Below are 21,926 nucleotides of genomic sequence, written 5' to 3'. Positions count from 1 at the left end.
ATATAAAAATCTGTATCTTTACTGGTCAAAAGGCAAGATAAAAACCTTATGTTAAATTCACCACATTATACTTATAAATTTGCATTCATGTTTACCTTACATGTCCTGGTGATGGGTGTGAATATCAAGAACAGAGAATGAAGGGCTGTCTCCTTCATAAGCCTTGGTCCTGGGAATCAGTTCAGCTCAGCCGCTCAGTCCTGTCTGACTCTTTGTGACCTCATGGACTGCAGCACACCAGACCTCCCTACTCCTAGAGCCTACTCAAATTGTGTCGGTGATGCCATCCAACCATCTCATCCTCTGTCATCCCTTCTCCTCCCGCCTTCAATCTTTCCCAGCATTGGAGTCTTTTTCAATGAGTCGGTTCTTTGCATCGGGTGGCCAAAGTATTGGAGTTTCAGGTTCAGCATTAGTCTGTCCAGTGAATATTCAGGACTGATCTCCTTTAGGATGGACTGGTTTGATCCCCTTGCAGTCCAAGGGACTCTAATAGTCTTCTCCAACACCACAGTTCAAAAGCATCAATTCTTCGGTGCTCAGCTTTCTTTATAGTCCAACTCTCACATCCATACATGACCACTGGAAAAACCATAGCCTTGACTAGACGAACCTTTGTTGGCAAAGTAATGTCTCTGATTTTGAATATGCTGTCTAGGTTGATCATAACTTTCCTTCCAAGGAGCAAGAGTCTTTTAATTTCATGGCTGCAGTCACATCTGCAGTGATTTTCAGATCAGATCAGATCAGATCAGTCACTCAGTCATGTCCGACTCTTTGCGACCCCATGAATCGCAGCATGCCAGACCTCCCTGTCCATCACCATCTCCCGGAGTTCACCCAGACTCACGTCCATCGAGTCAGTGATGCCATCCAGCCATCTCATCCTCTGTCGTCCCCTTCTCCTCCTGCCCCCAATCCCTCCCAGCATCAGAGTCTTTTCCATCAGAGTCAACTCTTCGCATGAGGTGGCCAAAGTACTGGAGTTTCAGCTTTAGCATCATTCCTCCAAAGAACACCCAGGGCTGATCTCCTTCAGAATGGACTGGTTGGATCTCCCAGAGCCCCCCAAAATGAAGTTTTTCACTGTTTCCATTGTTTCCCCATCTATTTGCCATGAAGTGATGAGACCAGATGCCATGATCTTAGTTTTTTGAATGTTGAGTCTTAAGCCAACTTTTTCACTCTCCTCTTTCACTTTCATCAAGAGGCTCTTTAGTTCTTCTTCACTTTCTGCCATAAGAGTGGTGTCATCTGCATATCTGAGGTTACTGATATTTCTCCCTGCAATCTTGATTCCAGCTTGTGCTTCATTCAGCCTGCATTTTGCATGATGTACTCTGCATATAAGTTAAATAAACAGGGTGACAGTATACAGCCTTGACGTACTCCTTTCCTGATTTGGAACCAGTCTGTTCTTCCGTGTCCAGTTCTCACTGTTGCTTCTTGACCTGCTTACAGATTTCTCAGGAGCCAGGTCATGTGGTCTGGTATTCCCATCTCTTGAAGAATTTTCCACAGTTTGTTGTGATCCACACAGTCAAAGGCTTTGACGTAGTCAATAAAGCAGAAGTAGACATTTTCCTGGAACTCTCTTGCTTTGTCAGTGATCCAGCAGATGCTGGCAATTTGATCAGTCATTCCTCTGCCTTTTCTAAATCCAGGGAATAGGCAAAAGTAAATTTAGTTTGCTAGGGTTACCATAACAAATACCGTACACTGGATGACTTATATAGCAGAAAATTATTGTCTCACAATTCTGGAGACGAGAAGTCCACAATCAAGGTGTCAGCAGGTTTGGTTTCTTCTGAAGCTACTGTCCTTGGCTTGTAATTAGTTGGCTGTCTTCTCACTGTGTGTCCTCATGGTCAGTCCCTCAGTCTGTGTTGTCTGTATCCTAATCTCCTCTTCTTATGAGGATACCAGAAATACTGGATTAGGGTCTGCTCTAATGATTTCATTCTAACTTAGTCACCTATTTAAAGACTCTATCTTCTGCAGTCACACTCTGAAGTACTTGGGTTTAGGGCTTCAACAAATGAATTTTGGGGAGGATGCAATTTATCCTATAAGAGGTACCATATATGTGTGACATTATTGTAAATAAACTTCATTCTAGTTTTGATTCATCTGCAGATGTGGGATGTTGCTTTGGGTCTGTTGTGTGTTTCTATGGATCCACTCCTTTTCTCAATAAAATACATTTTATGATCCACAGGATTGCATTGAATTAAAGGAGCAGTAAAGCAACTAGCATTTCAAAAGGTAGTGTTAAGTTTCAGGAAATAGAGTGACAAAATCCATTTAAAAAATCGTTTCCTCTTCTCATTGATTTTAGTGATAGGATATTTTGAGTTTACTTTTTGAATCAAAACAGTCCCAGCCATTTATCAACTTCATGTGACTCCTAGTGTGTAGGCATGCCCAAGCCGCTAGTCATGTCTGACTCTGCATCTCTATGGACTGTAGCCTGCCAGGCTCTTCTGTCCATGGGATTCTCCAGGCAAGAATACTGGAATGGGTTGCCATTCCCTTCTCTAGGAGATATTCTAGACCCAGGGATCAAACCCTCATCTCCTGCATTGAAGGCAGATTCTTTACTGTGAGGTTTTTACCCAACTTCTCAGTGTTAAAAAGAGTAAAGCCAGGGTAACAGAGGTTAAGTTACTTTCTCAAGGTCAGGGTGCTAGAAAGGGTAGAACTAATGCTTAAGTGCAGGTCACCTAATATCTTGCTCCAGTATCTTTCTCCCTGCATTCATGATGCTCCCTTCATATTCTAGTTTAGTATTTTAAATTGCTTTGTTTAGAGCTCAAAAATAGCCTACTGCAGAATGGAAAATTAGGTTCTAAGGATTTCATAGGAAAAAATAACACTTTTCTCTTTATTTAGGCCTTTATGAAACTGGATTTTAACAAAACAGGCAGTGTGTCTATTATAGACATAAGAAAATGTTATTGTGCAAAGATGCATCCTCGAGTAATTTCAGGTAAGTACTACAAGTCAAAATGCATTAGACAGATGTAAACAATAGACTTTTGGACTCTGCGGGAGAAGACAAGGTGGGATGATTTGAGAGAATAGCATTGAAACATATATATTGTCATACGTGAAATAGATGACCAGGCTAAGTTCGATGCATGAAACGGCAGTCAAAGCTGGTGCACGGGGACAACCCAGAGGGATGGGATGGGGAGGAAGGTGGGAGGGGGTTCGGGATGGGGGATACATGTACACTTGTGACTGATTCATGTCAATGTATGGCAAAAACCACCACAATATTTTAATATAATTAGCCTCCAATTAAATAAATTAAAAAAAAGAAAAAATGCATTAGATTTCAAAAATGTGAGTTAATAATAGTATATCTATAAGGTATATTAATTTATAGCATGGACTTGAGGCCAATAACAGAGGAAATAGATTTTTTTTTAAAACCAGAAATGTGAGAGCTTCTTCATTTAAAAATTCATAGGTCTGATATTTATACTTGTTTTTTTCACTTACGTTTATAATTGAGGTTAACTATTTCCTGTTGAGATAGTGGCAAACTTGAGTTAGAGCACAATAGATTGAGAGAACAGATAATTACATGAGCAAGTCCTCTGAGTTTTATTGTCTCTTATGGTTGAAGATTTAAGGCAGAATAAGGGAATAAACCATAGAAGGCAATGGCACCCCACTCCAGTACTCTTGCCTGGAAAATCCCATGGACGGAAGAGCCTGGTAGGCTGCAGTCCATGGGGTCGCTAAGAGTCGGACACGACTGAGTGACTTCACTTTCACTTTTCACTTTCATGCATTGGAGAAGGAAATGGCAACCCACTCCAGTGTTCTTGCCTGGAGAATCCCAGGGACGGGGGAGCCTGATGGGCTGCCATCTCAGGGATTACACAGAGTCGGACACAACTGAAGCGAATTAGCAGCAGCAGTAGCAGCAAGGGAATAAACATACATATGTCTATCAAAATTTGAAAATACAAAAATTGCCTAAAGAAAAAGGTAGTTAAACTGAAATCACTCCTTCCCTTTAACCAGTCATAATACAATCAGAGATACTTATTTAAATAGCTTATTGTTCTAAGTTAAAAAATCAAATGAATTTTAAGAAAGGATGACTTAGATATTCTTTGCTCTCACTTTAAATAGCAAACTAAAGAATTACTATTTTTTTACATATGTGATTCTCAATAGCATCTTCCTATAGTTTAAAATTCGGAGAAGGCAATGGCACCCCACTCCAGTACTCTTGCCTGGAAAACCCCATGGACGGAGGAGCCTGGTGGGCTGCAGTCCATGGGGTCACTAAGAGTCAGACACAACTGAGCGACTTTACTTTCACTTTTCACTTTCATGCATTGGAGAAGGAAATGGCAACCCACTCCAGTGGTCTTGCCTGGAGAATCCCAGGGACGGGGGAGCCTGGTGGGCTGCCATCTATGGGGTCGCACAGAGTCGGACACACTGAAGCAATTTAGCAGCAGCATAGTTTAAAATTAAACATGTTCAATATAACCCGCCAGTAGAAATAGCCTACTTAATTTTAGAGATTAAACTAGAATGATTTAATCAACTGAAAGTTCTTCCAGCAAAGATGTTCATAGGCCTCTGAATCATGAATCCTAGTAATATTTTCTAGTTGCAGTTAGAGTAACTGCTTCATAAAGTAACTAATGTCTTTCACACATTGCATTACTATGTTAACAGCCTATATATCATAGAAATTGTTTTCTTCTTTCCTTACTTCTAATGGGAATGAAACTGAGTTCTCTAAAATATGAACAAATACAAAAATATCTACAGTAGTAACTGTTATTTTGCCCATACATATATAGGATACACCCTATCAGACTGTTTTAAAAGATGCATCAAATATATACTTAAGTCTCCATCATTAAATTCTAGTTCATGCAAGTAAATGTTTAAATAAATTGATGGGTAGTTTGACCTAAGATTTCAAATTGCTGAAAAGATTTCATCAGGTGACTTAAGTATTTATCATCAGCCATTTTACTGGAATTTTAAGGACATGGTTTCATAGTCAGTACTATTTTACAGGACACTCCACAGAGGAAGAAATCAAATCATCTTTTCTAGAGACGTTAAAAGATGCCTGCAGCAAGTCTGATGAGGTGTCATATGGTGAATTTGAAGATTACTATGAAGGTCTAAGTATAGGGATAGTAGATGATGAAGATTTTGTCAATGTCTTATGTACTCCTTGGGGGATTTAGGTTTTTAAATGAATATGTCACCAGCACTAAGCATGGAGAGATGAATGTGAAGTATCAAACACCAGAATGTATATCTCTATGATTCTTTTTATTCTGTTTGTTGTGCTCTTAAAAAAGCTGAGCCTGGAAGGAGAAGCATTCAGAAAGACAGATGGAAGAGTATATGTGTAGTCACACACATATGCATGCCCGTGCTCACCTGTTTATAATTTATAATGATCTGTCTTTTTGACTTCCCTGGTGGCTCAGACGGTAAAGCGTCTGTCTGCAATACAGGAGACCCAGGTTTGATCCCTGGGTTGGGAAGATCCCCTGGAGAAGGAAATGGCAGCCCACTCCAGTATTCTTTCCTGGAAAATCCCATGGATGGTGGAGCCTGGTAGGCTACTGTCCACGGGGTCAAAAAGAGTCGGACACGACTAAGGAACTTCACTTCATTGATCTGTCTTTTTGATTTATTACTTATCTTCAATATATTTTAGAGGTCATTTTTATTAGCCTTCATAGGAAAGTAACATCTGTCTCAAACAATAGGAGAGCAGGTATGTGAAACCAAGTTTCTTGCCCATTGATTTTTTTGCTACCTATTCCCCAAAATGTAATTGACACCATTCTCAATTTGATGAACGAGACTTAGGCCCAAAGCCTATGAGATTGGATTAGATCAGCTTGCTTCAAACATCTGAAAATGTTAAATGAATTGCTGCTGCCTGCCAAGTCACTTCAGTCGTGTCCGACTCTGTACGACCCCATTGACTGCAGCCTACCAGGATTCTCTGTCCATGTATTCTCCTGTATCCTGTATTCTCCAGGCAAGAACACTGGAGTGGGTTGCCATTTCCTTCTCGAATGCATGAAAGTGGAAAGTGAAAGTGAAGTCACTCAGTCGTGTTTGACTCTTAGCGACCCCATGGACTGCAGCTCACCAGGCTCCTCCATCCATGGGATTTTCCGGGCAACAGTACTGGAGTGGGGTGCCATTGCCTTCTCCCTAAATGAATTGAAGGATATGCAAAAGAAATTTTCCATGCAGTGTGATTATGGGTATTTTCTGTAACATGAATATTTAGAATGATGGAGGTTTACATCAAAAATGCTTATTTAAGCACTTACTTGTCTCCCAAATAATGTACTATTGTTTGTTCAATAGAGCACAATGTAATTATTGTAGTGTCCAGTTCTATCTGTTCTTTTATTCTGTTTTTAAGTGTGCAGGTTTTAATCTGTGTAATTCTTATTATCTGCATACAGTTATTATTTAACTAGAAGCAACACATAGTGGGAAGATAAATATTTTCCTTGAATATCAAATAAAGATTTTAAAAAGTATGTTATCACTTATATGGACTAAGGGATAATTTAATAATCCTTAACCAAATTGTAAAAAGTTCATTTGTGTCCTAAAATGAATGTATGCTATTATAAATAGTACCTCTTTTGGTATACTAAACAACTGAGACATTTCTTTTTCTAAATAAATATTTAAAAGTTAGATGCAATCATTCTTTCTGAATTCTTCTATGTTTCTCACTTCTTGGATATACAGAGAGAAGAAGAACTTTATAGAGTTGTTTTCAAGTTTATAATTTAAAATTTTATATATTATGATAACAGATTAAAAAAAACAGTGTCAAGCTAAATAAGAAGTGGTTCAAAATGAAAATACATACTTTATAAAAAATAAATTTTGGCATATAACTGCATTCATCTATACCCTTGGCAACATTATCAGAAGTGTGATGTGTGTGAACTCCATAAATTTAAAGTAGTACTTTTTCAGGATTCAAGGAGGTATTAAAACTTTCTACTGAATAATCAGAAACAAAGTATGCATGAGTATTTCAGTGCTATTTTCACTAGCTAAATTATTTATTCCTTGGACTTTTTTTCAATTAGGGTATTTCAATTAAAACAATATGCTGGAAGATGTTTTGACAGAAATAAGTCTGTAACACTATTTTTGAGTCACATGCTTTATCTTGGAAAAATTTCTCCAACTGTAGTCATTTAAAACCCTATAGATTAGGATTCTCCTAGGGTTTAACATACTAATAGGACAGCCTATTCTTAAATAAACCTCCAGACTCTTAATATAAATATTCATGTGATTCTCTGAATATTTGTGATTCCTGTATTTTAGGGATGTAACTTTTTTATAGTTAATTTCTTACTATTTTACACTGTCATTTTCCTATTAAAGCTATAAAATACGTATTCAATATGTTATTTGACATATCTTGTTAAATTATAATTGGTGGCACAATAGATCATTCTGCTTTTGTCCCATTGTCTACATTCTTCTTTGGCTTTGGTATAGTAAAATCTACTATTCAGTATTCAGTTTCATAGAAGAGCATTTAATAGAAACTACATTTTCAAACATCCATAGCATAATAACTGACTTCTGACATTATATTTAAAAATACAGGCTTCATATTCTAAAAAAATCTCTTGATAAGCTTTAAAATAGTTATATGTTGTGATGATTTTACATGAAGTTTATAGTTACATGCATTTCACTGTTCTCAAGATCTTTAAAAGGTTAGTTACTTGTTTATGGTATAGAATTGCTTTTCCAGTTAACCATACTGTTTATTGAATTCTATATCTTGATTTTACTGTTTCTATTCTTACACTTAAAGTTTTATAGAATTTTCAGGGAAAATTTACATTTTATTAGAAAAGAGATATTATTTAGGAACGTTTAGCTATATTTAATTAGGAAAGAATATACATTTGTATGATAGAGCAACTGGAATATAGATAAAAGTTTATGTTCTTATTTTAAATATATGAATATATGTGCTTAATGAACCAGTGATTCTGCACAGGGAGAGTCACTTAGAATAATTCATAATATTGATGCAGCTGTAAAACACATCTTAGTTTATTAATTACTTTCGATTTCTAAATCTAACCTGTCCATTACTTCAAGAGCTGCTGCTGCTAAGTCGCGTCAGTCGTGTCCGACTCTGTGCGACCCCATAGACGGCAGCCCACGAGGCTCCGCCATCCCTGGGATTCTCCAGGCAAGAACACTGGAGTGGGTTGCCATTTCCTTTTCCAATGTATGAAAGTGAAAAGTGAAAGTGAAGTCGCTCAGTGGTGCCTGACTCTTAGCGACCCCATGGACTGCAGCTCACCAGGCTCCTCCATCCATGGGATTTTCCAGGCAAGAGTACTGGAGTGGGGTGCCATTGCCTTTTCCGTTACTTCAAGAGAGAATTGTGTAAAGTAAGCTATGCTAACTACAGATTATTTAACATGTACTTATGAGATTATAGAGCTTGCAAAATAAAATATATACTGTAACAAGTTATAATCACTACTAAGTTGACCAGCAAGAATAAACATTGACAGTGAAAGTGCTTAAAGAATTACAAGGACCTGAGCCTGTAAAACCAGAAGCCATGCAAGAGAAGGAGAATCCAGTGGATTGTATTAGTAACTGATAAGACAGAAAGCTCTCATCGTTGCCTTCCACTTTGATGTTTCTATAACTCCTAAGGACAACTTATTTATTGGATGTCTTCATCCGTCCATGCTAAGTCACTTCAGTTGTGCCCGAATCTTTGTGACCCCCTGTACTGCAGCCTGCCAGGCTCCTCTGTCCATGGAATTCTCCAGGAAAGAATACTGGAGTGGGTTGCCGTGCCCTCCTCCAGGGATCTTCCCAACTGAGGGATTGAACCCACATCTCTTATGTCTCCAGAACTGGCAGGCGGGTTCTTTACCACTGGTGCCATGTGGGAAGCCCTGGATGTCATTCTAAAGTCAAGAATAAATGCTTCATATTGGAGTCACTGTTCATTTGATCATTTCTTCATTCAGTCATTTACACCTATTGTGTAACACCATCCATACAGTTGCCCGAGGCAGAGATCGTCTATGTTTTTCTCGCACTTTATATCCACTCAGTCTCGAGTCCTCTGGTTTCCTTCTTTTGAATCTGCCTTTTACTATTCTCAGTTGCTTATGCCTTTGCTCGAGCTTTTACCACATACCCCTCATCAACTGTCCCTTCCCAATCCTACTTCCATCCATCCTACGCATTACTATTGGAATGGTCTTTCTAAACTAAACATGATTAAAACCCTCCCCTGTACTCCGTATCTTTCAGGAAAGTTCAAACTCCTTACCTTAACATATAAACCTCACTGACCTTATCCCCCGAGTTCCTCTCTTTCCACTCCGCTCACTCTCCATGACCCTCCAGCCATTCTGAACTATGTACAGTTTTAAAACGGGCTGTGAGATTTCAAACTTCTCTTCCTTCAGAACTGTTCTGCTATAATACTTTTGTCCAAAATTATTTATTCCACTCAGTGCATCCCAATTAGCTCATAGACTACCTCGAGAACCATTTCTTGTAGAAGCTACAATCAGACAAACTTTTGAGTCTGATTTGGTCGCTCTTCTTTGGGATCCCGTTGGCCCCTGGTGCCTTTAATCTGGCATTTATCACTTTATACTATAGTGATTACTTTGCTTGTGTTTCTCCCACTAGTTTGTAAGATCCTTGAGGATAAAAACCATATCTTAATCAGCATTATGACTCTGGTGTCTAGCACGGTGTCTGACCTGTGGTTGGTGTTAAATCAAAATCTCTTGACAGGATACATGTGAGATTTAGTAAGCAGCAACTGTTAATGGAGAATAAATGTGGAAATGATGGAAACCTCAAAAGGCTTTATTTTCTTGGGCTCCAGATTCACTGCAGATGGTGACTGCAGTCATGAAATTAAAAGACGCTTGCTGCTTGGAAGAAAAGCTATGACCAATCTAGACAGCATATTAGAAAGCACAGGCATCACTTTGCCAACAAAGATCTATTTAATCAAAGCTATGGTTTTTCCAGTAGTCATTTATGGATGTGAGAGTTGGACTATAAAGAAAGCTGAGTGCTGAAGAACTGATGCTTTTTGAGCTGTGGTGTTGGAGAAGACTTTTGAGAGTCCCTTGGACTGCAAGGAGATTAAACCAGTCCATCGTAAAGGAGATTAGTCCTGGGTGTTCATTGGAAGGAATGATGTTGAAGATGAAGCTCCAATACTTTGGCAACCTGATGCAAAGAACTGACTCACTGGAAAAGACCCTGATGCTGGGAAAGACTGAAGGCAGGAAGAGACAAGGACAAAAGAGGATGAAATGGGTGGATGGCATCACCGACTCGATGGACATGAGTTTGAGCAAGCTCTGGGAGTTGGTGGACAGGGAGGCATGGCGTGCTGCACTCTATGGGGATGCAAAGAGTTGGACATGACTGAGTGACTGAACTGAGCTAAACGTTTAATGGTTCTTATTTTTGAATAGTTTTGCATTAACATTTTAGCACAGACCATGTAAATAGTATGAATGTGCAGTTTCCTGAAAAATTCAGTTATTGGAGCAGTAAGTTTCCCTAATAAAGAATGCACAGACTGCACTTCATCAACAAGGCCTCACTGCTCAGAAGCTATTATATTCACTAGATAATTAGCCTCCTAAATACAGTGGGTTTTATTCATGAAAGCACCTTCTTATGAGAGGCCTAAATAGTCTTGTGTCCACCTGGGGATCAGAACAACTTTAGACTAACCGGTTGTTAAAGATCCAGTAACCAGATCCCTTCCCTGGAGTGTTGCTGCAGCTTCCTCTGGTGAGCCATTCAGGTATAACATTGACTGGAGTTCCCAAAAGGGCAGGCTGCTGCAATTTCACTGAGTTTACAGAAGAGGCTGTGGAATCTATCTGTGCCTCCTTGCTAAGATGTGCTCATTAATAAATGTCTGTACATGTGGCAGAATTTACTCTGAAATTTATTTCATTGTAACTAGATAGTGAGGACAGAAGGAATAGCTAGTTTTCACTAACCTCAAAGATTTGAGGGAGGGAGGGGATGTCAGAATTACTACAAAGAATCTATTACTTGTTGCAACTAAACTAGCTACTCCTAAATTAGCTGTCAGTTGACAGCTGCAGTTCTTGGTCAGACATTGCAGTAGGCACCCAGACACAAATATGGCATGGCATAATGCCGAAAACAGAGTTAAAAATTCGAATTCATGATTACTATCACAAGCATAAACTAGGCGCAGTAGAGCATGGAAGAGCTGTCTGTGTCATTCCAGGGGAATAATATTAATAATAACACACCGTTCTGAAAATACTCGATTATTAGGTATTGAGATGGCAATTAAAAGGTTCTACATATCAGTAAAAACTGAAACAGCAAAGGTTTTGGAAATTCGGTCATGGAGATTTTAGGAAAGCATTAGTGGATACACATTGTCAGATTTCTCTCTTTAATAACTCATATAAGCTGATTTGTATAGTTTTTGGGTACACAAAATTATCTGGAAGGATTTGAATGAAAAAATTACCTCTCTGTGAAAAATTTTATGCAAGGAGAAAACAATCACGGTCCCTGTTGTGTTTAAGGATTCTTTTCATCAAGTTAGAATGGGATTTCTGAACCATGGTTGAATGCATTTATATATAAATGAAGATTCCTCACCTTTGTAACTGTTGAGTTTTTTGAGAGTTTTAGTGATGAGAAAGCCAATGTGAAACAAATGATTGCAATTCAAGGAAATCACTTATCAAAGTTGCACATTTATCCAGTAGTTGAAGAGATTCTTGTAGAATTTTTAAGTTGTCAAGGAACAGTAATTTGGGAGAAGTATTCAGATGACCACTAAATTAAGGAAAAGTATGTGCTTACAGTAATATTGTAATACAAATGATGTGGAAAGAGCACAAGCTTTAAAGTCACAATACGGCCTTCAAACTTGAGCCCTGGTCTAAATCAGCTATAGGACTTTGGGAAGCAATTTAGTATCACTGAGTCTCTACTTCTTCATCTGAAGGTTGAATATACGTGTACAATTGGATATAATTAAAGATGTAAATGTAAATACATATCTAGATACAGTGTTTAGCACAATCTAGCAGAAAAATGTAAGATATAATTCCTTTGTTTTCTTGCTTGAAATAATCAAAATTTTTCTTATTTTTTTCTGATTAATCCCTGATGGCAATCTTAAAAACTGTTTTTTTTTCACCTTTTTTAAAAGAGCTATTCTTTTAAAGAGATGTACATCATGGGTAGAAATAATTTGTATGTCACCATTTACTCCTGCATCTAATAAACTTCTCATTATTATCAATTCTCTTCCTTTATCAAATCAATGAATGAAATTAAAAATCTTGTATTAAGGCTATCAATTATTTAGTGATCAGTAATAAAATACCCTGGTGGTTCAAATGGTAAAATAATCTGTCTTCAATGCAAGAGACCTGGGTTCAATCCCTGGGTTGGGAGGAGCCCCTGGAAAAGGAAATGGCAGCCCACTCCAGTATCCTTGCTTGGAGAATACCATGGACAGAAGAGCCTGGAGGGCTACAGTCCATGGGATCACAAAGAGTTGGACATGACTGAGAGACTAATACACACACATATGGAAGACTAATTTTATATCCATAGAGACTTTAGGCAACATTCCTAATATGCTTGATGTGTTACATTAAGACAATTGTTTGTCTGTAATTCTATAAGTGATTTTTCCCAAAGATGGCTGCAATAATATGTCACCCCATATAGTGTTCTTATGTAGTGAATTTGGCTTCACATCAGGAAGTGGGATCCATTTCCCCTCTGCTTGGTTCTGGATAACTTGTTACTTGTTTCTAACAATGGTTTTGGCTGCATTAATGCTGTGTTACTTTTCAGATTAGGCAAGAAACAGTCACCTAATTTCTGCCATGTTTGTTGATACTTTTAAGCCACAAGGTAAAAAGTCAGACTACATGACTGAAAAATTGCAGAGGCCAAATGCAGATGCTGTAATCAATAGCCAGATCTGCATTCGCAGCCAGGAGCAGGTATCAATTATCTGCCAGGTGAGTGAGTCATTTTGGGTTGATTTCAGGCCCATCTCACTATATTTATATGATGGACTCCAAATGAGAACCACCCAGCTGAACTCTTAGTGCTTCCATATTCTTTTTTTTTTTTTTTCTAAATTTCAGATTTTTTGAGGTATAATTGATCCATAACTTTGTGAACAAAATAAAATGGTTGCTTTAAGCTGCTAAGTTTTGGGGTTAATTTTTTGGCTTCCCTGGTAGCTCAGCTGGTAAAGAATCTGCCTGCAATGCAGGAGACCCCAGTTCAATTCCTGGGTCAGGAAGATACCTGGAGAAGGGATAGGCTACCCACTCCAGTATTCTTGGGCTCCCCTGGTAGCTTAGCTGGTAAAGAATCCGCTTGCAATGCCAGAGACCTGGGTTCGATCCCTGGGTTGGGAAGAGCCCCTGGAGAAGGGAACGGCTACCCACTCCAGTATTCTGGCCTAGAGAATTCCATGGACTGTATAGTCTTGGGGTCACAAAGAGTCAGACACGACTGAGTGACTTTCACCTTCACTTTCATGTCAAACTTTGAATAAAGCAAGGATACTAAAAACATTTTGTCAAGTATTCAGGGGATTTAATTAATATGGCAACAGTTTATAAAATTCTTTGGAGACACTAAAGGAGGAAACAGAGATGATATGCCTGTGATTTCAGTTGTGTGGTAGAAAGTTATCTGATAGAATGTGTGATACATAGACTCTAAAATGTTATACTTTATGAAAGATCACCAAATTGAAGAGTAATGTAAAACCTCGCAGAACATGTATTTTACCACTGTAGCCGTTACTCTTTATATTATGTTAGTTCTGGCAACTACGGAGTTTATTTATTATGGTCTTAGATTAAGTATCATGTAATTTTCTTGCTGAAAGTATTTTATTTCCTCTAACAGTTTCACCAATGACTCAGATAAATATAACATAATTTGTGAAGATAATAATTTATGCTTGGTTCTTATTCCTATAAGATACAGAAAAGAATAGACGAGATCCCTCCAGTCCTACTCCAAGAAGAGAAGCAAGCTTTGTTTTTATTGTTCCAAGATCTGAAGTAGAAATGCCAACAACTCCATTCAGGATCTAAACTTCTTCTATCTGGAGTGGTGTGTGTGTGTGTGTGTGTGTTAGTTGCTCTGTCATGTCTGACTCTTTGTAACCCCATGGACTTTAGCCTGCTATGCTCCTCTGTCCATGGAATTCTCCAGGCCAGAATACTGGAGTGGGTAGCCATTCCCTTCTCCAGAGGATCTTCCCTATCCAGGAATTGAACCCCAGTCTCCTGTACTGCAGGCAGATTCTTTACTGCCTGAACAACCAGGGAAGTCCAGGGGGAGTCTAAGGAGATTATAATGGATATGGGCCCACCTGGGGTGGAAGAGTAAATGTTGAGTTTCTACTGAGACTGAGAAGGAAGGGTTTTCCTATGCTAGATCTTCATGGTACAAACTGGACTAAAAAATGCTCTCTGAGCTGTGGTACATATACACAATGGAATATTACTCAGCCATTAAAAAGAATACATTTGAATCAGTTCTAATGAGGTGGATGAAACTGGAGCTTATTATATAGAGTGAAGTAAGTCAGAAAGAAAAACACCAATACAGTATACTAATGCATATATATGGAATTTAGAAAGGTGGTAATGATAACCCCACGTGTGAGACAGCAAAAGAGACACAGATGTATAGAATAGTCTTTTGGACTCTGTGGGAGAGGGCAAGGGTGGGATGATTTGGGAGAATGGCATTGAAACATGTATATTATCATATGTGAAACGAATTGCTAGTCCAGGTTTGATGATGCATGAGATGGTGCTCAGGGCTGGTGCACTGGGATGACCCAGAGGGATGTCAGAAATATTAGGACTCCTTTTTTTTAATACTGTCCATAACATTCTCTTCAGAGAAGGCAATGGCACCCCACTCCAGTACACTTGCCTGGAAACTCCCATGGACAGAGGAGCCTGGTAGGCTGCAGTCCATGGGGTTGCAGAGTCGGACACGGGACACGACTGAGTGACTTCACTTTTCAGTTTCATGCATTGGAGAAGGAAATGGCAACCCGCTCCAGTGTTCTTGCCTGGAGAATCACAGGGATGGGGGAGCCTGGTGGGCTGCCGTCTATGGGGTTGCACAGAGTCGGACACGACTGAAGCGACTTAGCAGCAGCAGCAACATTCTCTTTACCCTTTATATCACTTTGCCACTGGTATTGTCTAAATCAATTATTATCTTCCTTGAGAAGACAATTGACATTTTTAATTGTTCATTACTATATTCTCATTGGCACAGTTCCTGGCTTTGTGTCTGGAACATAAATACAAAATAAATATGTGTTCATTGACATAATACTAAAATTGTATCTACCTCAATAATCCCAATATTTTCAGATCACTTTTATATCATATATTTATCTTGTCTATCCTGTCATATTTCTTATGAATCCTTTGTGAAGAACTGACATTTTTGTAAGTTATGTTACCAAAATTACTAGAGTTACTTAAATTCCACACCAACTTCTCCTTCTGAATATTTCCTTCTCGCCCTTTTAAATGATCACTTTTATCTTCTCCTCTCTATTATTTAGGAATCACTAAAGTGAGTAGTCAGTTTATAAGACACCTACAGATTTACTTTTTGAGTTTTCCTGTAACATTTTAGTCCTCAGTGTTCTAAGTGGCCTCTTTCAGCATGGCTCCCTGCTCTCTCTTTAGACTTCTGGAGACATCCGTCCACTGTCTTTGGTAGTCCAAAGCACTCTTCAATGTGGTTTCCTGGTAGGAAGCTGTTTACTGTTCTCCTGCTTTTGATTATCAATTTTGCTCTACTATTCAGGAGTTTTCTTTGCATGTTTTAAGGCTGGACTGCAATGTTATAATATCCATATTCCTTATATTAAATATTTGCTGTTCTTCACATTTTTCTTGACTATCTCTGTTTTATAAACAGCATGTTTATATGAGGCTCTGTCCTTTCCTTGGCTTAAAGATATTTCTCAGTGAAGTCAGATTATTGTTTCCCAGTTTTCCTCTGTTACTTTGAAAGCTCCACTGTCCCATTCCCAAGTTAGGACCTATCAATCGTATCTTCTGAGCAAGCTTTTCCTCAGGACTCAGTCAGAAGAAGTCATCTGTTAGAAAAATGGAATAAAAATATATGCCTCATGTGTATGTTTACACACACATTTATTTTGTCCAAGCCCTGTAGAGCATTATTTTCCAACTAAATCATTGAATTCTAGTTTCTTCATCAAGAGTCTCACTGGTGTTCCTTATGGTTGGCTAATTCTGAAGCTATAGATAAACACTAATCTTAATTCAAAGTGTTTAGCCTAATTGCTTTTTACCCATAAGCAGGCCCATAGTTCTTTGTTACTTCCTTCAGCAAGTTTATACTGAGTACTTACTGTATGTCAGGCCCTGTGCCGTGCACTGAGAGTGTGCAAACACAAACCACAGAGTTACTACACTTGTGTGACTATCTCACGTGGGAAACAGCTGTGTTGTATAATATAAACCAAACTATGAAATATCAGGAACTATGGAAGCCCCAGCCATGTGATGGTGGTGGCTAACCAGAGGAAAATGCTTACAGGAACTGAACCCAGAGATACTTCTTAAAGGACGAGGGGAGTCAGTGAGTGTCAGGGACGGGGATGGGAGAAGCGTGGAGGAGAAAGGCAAGAGCAAATGCACAGAAGTAAAGGCCCGCCTAGGAGGTGGGGTGTGTGTGTGTGGGTGTGGGTGTGGGTGTGGGTGTTCCCATAGTTTACTTTGGCTGGAATTTGACTAGTCCAACAAGGAGTGATGGAAGGCCAGAGGGATGGGTAAGAGCAGGTCCTGGATCGTCTTGCATGCCTTATAAAGGTACTTGGATTTTATGCTAAAGGTGAGTGATTTTTAATCTTTCAATAACATCCCCCTTTGAGAATCTGTTGACAGCACTGGAACTCCTCCGAATAGTGGGGAGAGACTTACACATGTTCGTAGATTAAAGGGCTTCCACTCAAAGACAGTTCATATCTTCTGCTCCAAATGCAAGCAAATGACAAAATATTAAAATAACTTAATGGATGATAAAAAGTTATTTTGTATGTGTATTTAAAATAAAGAATAAAATGAAAACTCTAAACAACAATAACATTGTGTGAGAAGGGATTGTGAAAGATGACATGATTGGTTGGGGGCAGAGGTAAAAATACCGTTAAATTTTGCTAAAAATTACAGTGAAATACTCATGTCAACATTTTAGTTGACGTCACCAAAAAGAATAAAAATGCAATCTACAGCTTTAAAAACCATCACAGAAAAAAGAAAACATAAAAATGGACATATACACGTTGCTATATTTCAGATGGATAACCAACAAGGGCCTACTGAAGAGCACACGGAACTCTGCTCAGTGTTGTGCGGCGGCCCGGAGGGGAGGGGAGATTGGGGGAGAATGGATACGTGTATATGTATGGCTAAGTCACTTTGCTATCCAGCTGAAACTATCACAAAATTGTTTGTTAATCAGGTGTACCCCAATAAAAAATAAAACAGGTAAACAATAGTTATCAAATGGAAGATAAGTAGGGAAGGAATCTAAGAAAAACTCTGGATAAACAGAAACCACAAAATAGGATTGTAAAAAAATCATAATATAGTAGTAACCATAATAAATACAACTGGGCTAATTTTACCAGGCAGATTTTTATCACATGGAATAACAAGAATAAAAATTTTAGGCACATTCTGCTTATAAGGGACACCCAAATTAAATAACTAATCACCTAAGTCAAAACTACACAGAAATGGGTGAGGAAATATATACCATTCAAAAATATATATACCATTCAAAAAAGTTAATCTGGCCGAATTAATATTGGGCAAAATAAAGTAAGGCAAAAAGCATTTATGAGAATAAAGCAAGGGTACTACATAAGAATGATAAGGTAAAAGAGAAGATTAAAAAATATGAGGTGCTGATGGAGTAGTAGGTAGCTTGGGACAAGATGGGGTCCATGGTATACATGATAAATTTTAAGATTTTTGGAAAAAGAGTGCAGGTGGTTGAGAATGGGCATAACCTAATTGTTGGCAGGTCTCGTGGTTAGAAAAATTAGGGGTAAAAGTGGAGGGGGGCGTGCATTTTCACTCGTGTCCATTGGTTTTCAGAAAAGCTCCCTAGACTTCCCTGGTGGTGCAGAGAATAGGAATTTGCCAGTCAATGCAGGAGACATGGGTTTGATCTCTGGTTCGGGAGGATCCCACATGCCACAGGGCAACTAAGCCCAGGTGCCCCAACTACTGAACCTGTGCTCTAGAGCCTGCTGCCACAACTCCCAAGCCTGCAGTGCTGTGGATACTGAAGCCCCAGCGTCTAGAGCCCATGCTGCTCGACAAGAGAAGCCCCTGCAAGGAGAAGCCACGCACACGGTGAAGAGCAGCGCCTGCTCGCCCACAACCAGAGAAAGCCCCTGCACAGCAACGAAGACCCAGCGCAGTCAAAACTAAACAACTAAATTAAATAAGTAAAATCATATAAATATAAATATATATTAAAAAAAATATATATATAAGCTCACTTTGAAGCATTCCCAAATTATTCTGGCAGGCTTGAAAGTGGTATTTCATATGCTCCCAGGACCATTCTGCCAGCTGCATTAACTGAACTTGTGGTCAACTGTTCAAGGCTAAGTTCCTAACCTTAGTACTGGAGCAACTACCTCCTCTCAGGACCACGTGATTCACATCTTTCTTTATGGGTTTGCTGAGGAATGGTATTTACACAATCAGCAAGAGAAGGCTGGTTACTCAATGAAAGTTTACTGCATGTATTTTGACAAAACTACAAAACATCAACCGAGATTGTTCTTGTCAGTGAAGGCTCATGTATTACAGATCTTTTCTTGCATTAAAGAGATTTTTTCTACTTTATATTCCACACTCTTTCTCTTGCCATAGAATACACGGTTGTCAATGGTCTATATCCCTTCTATAGAAGGCAGAAATGAAAGGGAGTTAAGGGGCTGGTGAGCACATATTAAGGCAGGAAATGAATGTTAGGTCAGATTTAAATCTGGGGGGAAATTGAAAGCCTATTCTGTGAAACGACTGCTAGGCATTGTACTCATTGAACAGTTCAAGCCTTAGCTAGGACCTCTCCTCTGAAGGCTAGCAGGCATAACTTGGAGCTGAAGTCAGCTATTGGACTGATTTCAGGCAGTCAGAATAAATCCAGATTGGCTTTTCTCATTTGCTACATTGTTTTAGTCCACATGACAGATGGTGGTGTCCTGGTTTAAAATGACATCACTGGATTAGGATGACAGCTTCTGGAGTGTTCAAATTTTGATCATACTTTGAAGGTAGAGTCATAAATAATATTCTAATGCTGCAAATGATATATAACAATATGTATGACCTCCAACCCATCCATATGCATGCTGTCATACTGTCCAATGTTTCAGAAATATTGACTGCTAACTACTGAGCCCTTCCAGTTAAGTTTAGCGGATTGCCCACTCTTGTCCATTAGCTCTCCCTCCAAAAACTTCACTAAAATACCAGTGAAGAATCAAAAAAGGATTAACCACAAGGATAAAGACAACATAAGGAGAAAACTATGGATGAAAGATTTCGAAAAATGTTTAGATAACAAAATGATGGGGAAGATTTGATGGACTTGGGTAGAAGAAATAGAAATCCAAATGCCTACAGGAGGTGAAGTACCTACAAGAATTGATCTAATTTGCCTTGCAGAACGCCTAGAACAAGACCTGATTGGTTTAGTACCTGTACGTCAATTGGTTGAACTTGCCTGCTCCCCTGCACTTCCCTGAGAAGTCAGGGAACTACCTCAACATATCCATCCTTCGGGGCAACAGGTGCAGTCTGGAGAAACTACGCCACAGAGCTCTGGATTCAGCGACAACAGATACAGGATAAAGTATCTGTTGGTGCTAAGAGCAGTGGTGTTATATAAACATCTACATATTAAAATGCTGGACTAGGAAGCTGCTTCTGCTTTGTTAGACAGCCGGGTTTATACCTTCCACCAACCCACACCTAGGCACGTCCTCCAATCAGCTTCTCATTTTCACACTTGAACGAGTGCTGATAATAACTGGACATTTGAGAAAAGACAACTCAAAATGCAGAGCCAAAAATAAATAGAAAAAAAGAAATGTGGACAAAAGCAATCAATGGAACAGAGAACCAAAAGAAAGTCATAGTTTATATCATCAAGGGTAGAAAAAAAATGGGACAAAAATGGGATCTTATGAAAAAAAAATCAAAGAGCAATTTTTCACCTTGGAAATTAAAAATATGATGAACACGGAGAGGTTTGCTCCAGCTTCTGCTGAAGAGTTGCTGGGAGAGCAGAGTCTGCAGGAGGAGCTGCTGCCAGCGGGAGGGTGGGCGTGGGCAGTAGCACTGAGCTCCACTATGAGGCTGAGGAGGGGACGCAGAGGTGGGGGAGGAGTGGGTGCTTGCCGGGGGACTGCTGCACTGGCGGGTCGCTGACCCAGGGAAGGGTCCGTATGCTCCTCTGTGCCCACCCCTCTCCAGACCACATGCTCCGTCTCCCACCTGATGAAGGGTGTGGCAGCACAGGTCTTGGAAGTCTGGAAGAAGGTCAGCTCTCTCTCTCTGGAGCAGGAACAGGAATTCCAAGCACAAAAAAATGACTGAGCCTGATGAAGGCTACTTCTGAGAACAATAACAAGTTGTGTTGAAGATAGAGACATGTTGAGATTTAAGGGCTTTAAGCACCTTTTAAAATTTTCAATCTTGCACATAAACTTTTATCCTGGCTGTCAATATTTTGGACAGATTCTTGGCTTTTATGAAGGTAGACCCTAAAATTTGTCTTTCACTGGAGTCTGTTGTTTTTGCTGGCTGCCAGAATAGTTAAAAAAGAATGCAATGTTTCATCTACTCAAAAAGTAATCTGGATTAGTCAATGTAAATGCATTGCTTCTGACAGAAAACAAAGGAAAAAATAATTTTGGAAAAAAAAATCAGGACTATGAAATGGAACATACTGCTTATTAAACTTTTTTTTTTTGCTTACCCAAGACTATTATACTTCATATTTCAGAGAGGAAAGAAATATTGAGCCTTGATAAATTGGAAGCTTCGCTTAAAGCTTGCAATTTTCTGGTAGTCTTTTCAAAAGCAAAGCCATCTGTATTAGTTCTGTGCCTTTTCAATCCGTAAGTAGAAACATAATTCATTACTGCAACTTCTCTAGCTTGTTATAAAGTATTCAAAAATTAATGATACTGAGTGCTTTTACTGGAGGGAAATAGCTTCTAAAGACTAGCTGAATATTTTCTCTTGAATGTTGCAAGGAACTGGTTTGGATTACTTCCAGGTACAGAGCCCAGACCATCCAAGACAGCAAATACAATGTTCCCGAGTTGTCAACAATACCTGAGGATTGTTGTCTTGATGAAAGTGAAAGTGAAGCCTTGGAAGACATGTGTTTCAGAGAATCAGGTCTCAGCAGTTCTCTCCCCAGCTCAGTGATCAAAGACATGCTGTCTTTTTCAACTTAAAAGTGGCGCCATCTCTGTGCTGTCCGTCTTAGAAATCTAATTGCACTGGGTCAGACTTTGAAGTATACATATAGCTTATGAGTAATAAATACGAAAGTAGGTAGTTTTTGGTCCAGTCCCTATCTAGGCAGGAATACAAAGATGGAAACACCTGTTGTCAATAATTATTTGAATCAGATCTGGTTTATTTTCATATTTTGAGCTATCAAATGGGTTGTTGGTGGTGGTTTACTTGTTAAGTTGTGTTCAA

The 21,926-nt window shown here is 39.0% G+C and overlaps 1 protein-coding gene and 1 pseudogene across 9 annotated transcripts in view; both read left to right on the top strand.

Annotated features, from left to right (window-relative positions):
• The window catches only part of CAPS2 (calcyphosine 2), a 50,660-nt gene extending 43,911 nt beyond the window's left edge, over positions 1-6,749 (top strand). For 8 of the 9 annotated variants that reach the window (XM_019960192.2, XM_019960189.2, XM_019960191.2 and 5 more), the window contains 2 exons: positions 2,893-2,989; positions 5,059-6,748. In XM_019960192.2, the coding sequence (XP_019815751.2) occupies positions 2,893-2,989; positions 5,059-5,234 (273 nt within the window). In that variant the 3' untranslated portion in view covers positions 5,235-6,748. Of the gene's footprint in view, positions 1-2,892; positions 2,990-5,058 lie in introns of all 9 variants that reach the window. The other variant, XM_019960195.2, reaches the window with a different exon arrangement.
• Positions 6,750-20,669: 13,920 nt separating this feature from the next.
• Positions 20,670-21,676, top strand: LOC109558310 (cyclin-G2 pseudogene; annotated as a pseudogene).
• Positions 21,677-21,926: the final 250 nt, after the last annotated feature.

The sequence above is a fragment of the Bos indicus genome, chromosome 5 (assembly GCF_029378745.1).
Source record: "Bos indicus isolate NIAB-ARS_2022 breed Sahiwal x Tharparkar chromosome 5, NIAB-ARS_B.indTharparkar_mat_pri_1.0, whole genome shotgun sequence".
Taxonomy (NCBI): domain Eukaryota; kingdom Metazoa; phylum Chordata; class Mammalia; order Artiodactyla; family Bovidae; genus Bos; species Bos indicus.
This window is presented reverse-complemented; position numbering and strand designations above follow the sequence as displayed.